At 38.5% G+C, this 5,109-nt stretch overlaps 1 protein-coding gene across 1 annotated transcript; it reads left to right on the top strand.

Annotated features, from left to right (window-relative positions):
- Nucleotides 1–259: 259 nt before the first annotated feature.
- Nucleotides 260–2,238, top strand: LOC124990867 (magnesium transporter NIPA2). The gene has a single exon (XM_047561355.1). It carries the CDS (start codon nt 840–842, stop codon nt 1,920–1,922), a length of 1,083 nt encoding a protein of 360 aa, XP_047417311.1. The 5' UTR covers nt 260–839; the 3' UTR covers nt 1,923–2,238.
- The last annotated feature ends 2,871 nt before the right edge of the window (nt 2,239–5,109 follow it).

Genomic DNA, 5,109 nt, shown 5'->3' with positions numbered 1-5,109 from the left:
TTGCTGGGTCTCCCCTCAGAGTTTCTGATTGGGTAGTTCTGGAGTGATGCCAAAGAATTTGCATTTCTAGCAAGTTCCAAGCTTATACTGATGTTGCTGGTACAGGGGCCACATTTAGAGAAATGTGATAGAGTATAGAAAGGACCTTTTGGGGAAAATAAATCTAGCCCTTTTATTTGGCAATATTTTTACTGGTACTTCTCATTTTCCCATTGAAACTTAGAAAAAAATTGTGGATAAAAAATAACATAGGTGGTTCTCCTCCGCGGTGGCCCTCGGTCCCGGCCGCGGCGGGGCTGGAGGTCGTCCTGGGTAGGTTTATCTCAGCGCCCGTATGGAGGAGGCGGCTTGCACTGCAGCAGCCCCGGATGCTCGCACTTCCCACTGGACGGCGACGGTGGCCGCGGGAGCGCTGGAGGGAGCGGCCTGTGTTGGGGTGTGAGCCAAGGTTCCTGGGGCCGAATCGCCGAGGGGAAGTGGCGCGGCCCGCGTGCCGGCTGGGGCTGAAGTACTCTGCCAGTAAAGTTTAAAACTTTAAATGGGAATAAAGGGTTGTATTTACGAGGAAATGAGAATGAATAAATCATCCCTGGTTTTCCAGAGAGAGACCATATTAAACTTACATGCTCTCCCAGCTCTGATTGACCTTCAGTTACAGGGAGTGGAAGCAGAGCATAACCAGATCTGAGAATAGCAAAACAACTCATTTCTTTCAGGGCATTCACATTGATGTCCTATTTTCAAACTATGTGAAGACTGCATCCCCCTGCCTCAGTACCAGCAGTTTCTCTGTTCTGTGATCAATGTGATTCACAGGAGCTTCTTAAGTGACAAACGAAATGAGCCCAGGGCGTGGAAAATATGATTTCTATATTGGTTTGGGATTGGCTATGACCTCCAGCATTTTCATAGGAGGGAGTTTCATTTTGAAAAAAAAAGGCCTTCTGCGACTTGCCAGAAAAGGCTCCATGAGAGCAGGTCAAGGTGGCCATGCATATCTTAAAGAATGGTTGTGGTGGGCTGGACTACTGTCAATGGGGGCAGGCGAGGTGGCCAACTTTGCTGCGTATGCCTTTGCACCAGCCACACTAGTGACGCCACTGGGAGCTCTCAGCGTCCTCGTAAGTGCCATTCTGTCTTCATACTTTCTAAATGAAAGACTTAATCTTCATGGGAAAATTGGATGTTTGCTAAGCATTCTAGGGTCTACAGTTATGGTCATCCATGCTCCAAAGGAAGAGGAGATTGAGACCTTAAATGAAATGTCACACAAGTTAGGTGATCCAGGTTTTGTAGTATTTGCAACACTTGTGGTCATTGTGTCCTTGATATTAATCTTTGTGGTGGGACCTCGCCACGGACAGACAAATATTCTTGTATACATAACAATCTGCTCTGTGATTGGAGCATTTTCAGTCTCCTGTGTGAAGGGCTTGGGCATCGCCATCAAAGAACTGTTGGCTGGAAAGCCTGTGCTGCGGCATCCCCTGGCCTGGATTCTGCTGCTGAGCCTCGTAGTCTGTGTGAGCACACAGATCAATTACCTAAACCGGGCCCTGGACATATTCAACACTTCCATCGTGACACCAATATATTACGTTTTCTTTACAACCTCAGTTTTAACTTGTTCAGCTATTCTTTTTAAGGAGTGGCAAGATATGCCTGCTGATGATATCATTGGGACTCTGAGTGGCTTCTTCACAATCATTGTGGGGATATTCTTGTTGCATGCCTTTAAAGACGTCAGCTTTAGTCTAGCAAGTCTGCCTGTGTCTTTTCGAAAAGATGATAAAGCAATGAATGGCAATCTCTCTACTATGTATGAAGTTCTTAATAATAACGAAGAAAGCTTATCCTGTGGAATTGAACAACACACTGGTGAGAATATCTCCCGGAGAAATGGAAATCTGACGGCTTTTTAAAAAGAAAGACGCGACTTAAAGGTTAATTCATAATTATGTTATAAAGTGATTTTGAATATCAGAATCTGTCTGAAAAAGCATTGTCCTCAAATAATGTTCTCTAAAGACAATCTTTTTTAAGTTTTCACTAATTTGAACCAAGAAGTTACTTTTCTTATATTTAAACAATGGTAGCTCACTAAAATGGCCTCAGTATGTGGCCAATTTCTATTAACATTGTATTATTGTAGAGGTATTTTACATTTTGATTCTTCAAAATCTAAATGCACTAATGACAAGTTTTAAGTCTATAAAAATGCTTTATTTTTTCATTGGTGATGAAGGTCTGAAATGTACATTTGTCATGCCCACTCCCGTCAATCCCTGATCATATAAGGCTTTTTGATTGTAAACAAGAACAAAACTATCCCAATACATTATCCTCTGATTTACCTTACCTACAAAAAAAAAAAAAAAAAAAAATAACATAGGTAAAATTTATTATTTATGTATACTCATTTTTAAGAAACAGTACAGTAAAATAAAGCAATAAAATTGAAAAAAGGTGAACAATTAGTACAGAATTAAAATGATATTTGGAAAAATACAATTAAAAGAATAATGCATATATGTACATATGCTGATGTTATACCATAAATTTGGCTAAACTTTCCAGCAGTGAACAGGAAACAACATCATTGCATGATTTACGGTGCTCTTAAGATAAAAACAAGCCAGATACTTTAGGCAAGAACACATCCTGATCCTGCCGTGGGAGGGAAATTTTCTCCATGTTCAGTTCTAGAGATTATGTCTTCCCCATGTTATCATTACAATGAATATACATGTTCTGTTGATTGAAGTTTAGAATCAATCAGTGACATTATGATACTAGGTCATTCGTTCATTATAATTTGGAATTTGGGGATTTGTTTTTAAACGTGTTTCAAGATGTATTTAATTTGGCATTTTTTCGGTCCACAATGTGAATAATTGCTGTCCACCAAAATACAGTAGAAGCAATTATTCAAAAGACAAATTCAGTACTGTCAGTCTTGATAGTCTCAGTTTTCTTGGCTGGAATCAGAGTTAAACTTTAAGTTGTTCAGGATTTTCATTCTTACCTTAGGGGTTGAAAAGTCACAGATTTTTTTGAGGATCTGGTTTTTTTGAGCCATCTTTTTCCTAGAAAATAATATGCAATTGATCCTCATTTTTCCTCAGATTCTAAATTTATAAATTTGCTTATTTGCCACAATGTATTTATAATCTCAAGGCCAGTACTCTAGATCGTATTATAGTCAATTTTATATGTATGCATGAACAGAGCTGGAAAAATTTGGGGTTCTCAGTGCATGTGTTCCCAGCTGAGGTGGGAAATGGCATCCACACCCTACCATCTTGTTTCTGCTCTCAGACTGTAAACAAGTATCATTTTCACAGTGTATTTAGTGCCATATTTTTGACATTTTGGTGCTTTCTGTTGATGATTTTCCAGTTTAAAATAGCCTCCAAGAATAGGGCTGAGGTGTTGTTTAGTGTGCCTTAGCACAAGAAGTCTGTAATGTGCCTTACGGAGAAAGTGTTAGATTTGCTTTATTCAAGCATGAGAGGGAAGTTGGCCATGAGTCCCATGTTAATGAATTAGCAATATGTAGTAAATAATATATCTTTAAACAGAAACACATAAAACAAGGTTATGTATCAACCTGCTGACAAAAATGCTGTGTCCAGAGGCGCAGGAAAACCTTCCTCTGTAGTTTCCCAAGGAAACTGAATTTCCTCCTAGGAACAGTGATTCAGTATTCACTATTCCTGTGTTCATGGTGACTTTATAAAACAAAACTACTGTAACTATCAACAATTGACTGTATAGACACAAAATTTGCCCTGAGATCTAGGGATTTTATGAGACCCTAAACTCTGTTCATATATGTTAGATAAATGCCCTTGATGACAAATTGATAAGTTGGATATATTCAGAACCATCTTACATAGGTGATTTTTCCCCCTCTTAGAACTTTTTAGATTGGCCATTGGCTCCAAAGCCAGACTGCCAGGGTCTCTCTATCACTTATTGGCTGTGTGACCTTGAGCTAGTTTCTTAACCCAAGTTTCCTCATGTATGAAATAGGTGAGTAAAGGAAAGTAATTGGAACATCAAGCTGTTCATAGGATATTGCTAGTGCTTTTAATTGATTCTTTGAATACTGACCAGAGAAAGAGAGGAATAGTTAGAATTCCCATTATCCAGCAAGGAGGGGTTTAGATAGAACACCGTAGGAAGCAGATATTTAAGAATAAGTGGTTCTTCCTTACTACCTCAGTGAGTATAAAGCTTCTCAGTTAAACCATTTACCATTCAGCTCCACATGGTTCTTCTCCCAAATGAGTTTGGTGGAGACTAATACCTGAAAGACTAGACCCAGAGAAGCAAATTTCTCATTCTCCAACTTTTGATTTATAACAGTCTTTGACACAGAATGGCTGGACTTTAAAATGAAGGAAAAGTAGATAGATGGTTAATGAGATTACATATATTAATATGAGATTAAATGGTTACAATAAAAGGCTAAAAGCAAAAACACAGAAATGGTAAGAAGGAGAAAAATCAAAAAGCAAAAGGAAAAATGCACTGGAAGTAGATGAGGTAAGAGCGAGCAAGACTGTCTGTGCAGTCCCTGGGAGGAAGGATCTTGTCCCTATGTAACCATGGTGTTGACTACCTTGCTGATCAACAGTTATTCAAGGCTCTGAGTTACAAGATGCAATACCAACTGGCTCAAACTCTAGAGGGTTTCAGGCCAACCAGCAATTTATATAAGTAGAACATGGTGATAAAGGAAATTTGATAGCAATGTGGTACTCTGATACTAAAATCTTGCAGTTCAGGAAACTCTAGCTTTTTTTCTTCTTTAACAATGGCTTGGTTATTTGGGGCCCTTTGTATTTTAACAGGACATTTTAAAGATCTCACTTGTCAGTCAGTGGGAATGTTTGGAATTTCATCCATAGATTACATTTGATCTATAGATCTTTTGGTAGCAATTGACAGCTATACAATACAAAGTCTTTAACTATGTGAACATGGTATTTTCCTCCATTATTTAAGATTATAAATTTACTCCATCATGTTTTACCTTTTTAGTATAGCAGTCTTACATCTTTTTATTAGATTTATTCCTATAAATTTGATGCTTATTTTGGT

Source organism: Sciurus carolinensis, chromosome 8, assembly GCF_902686445.1.
Source record: "Sciurus carolinensis chromosome 8, mSciCar1.2, whole genome shotgun sequence".
Classification (NCBI taxonomy): domain Eukaryota; kingdom Metazoa; phylum Chordata; class Mammalia; order Rodentia; family Sciuridae; genus Sciurus; species Sciurus carolinensis.
Note: the sequence above shows the minus strand (reverse complement) of the source record. Positions and strands in the feature narration are given on the sequence as shown.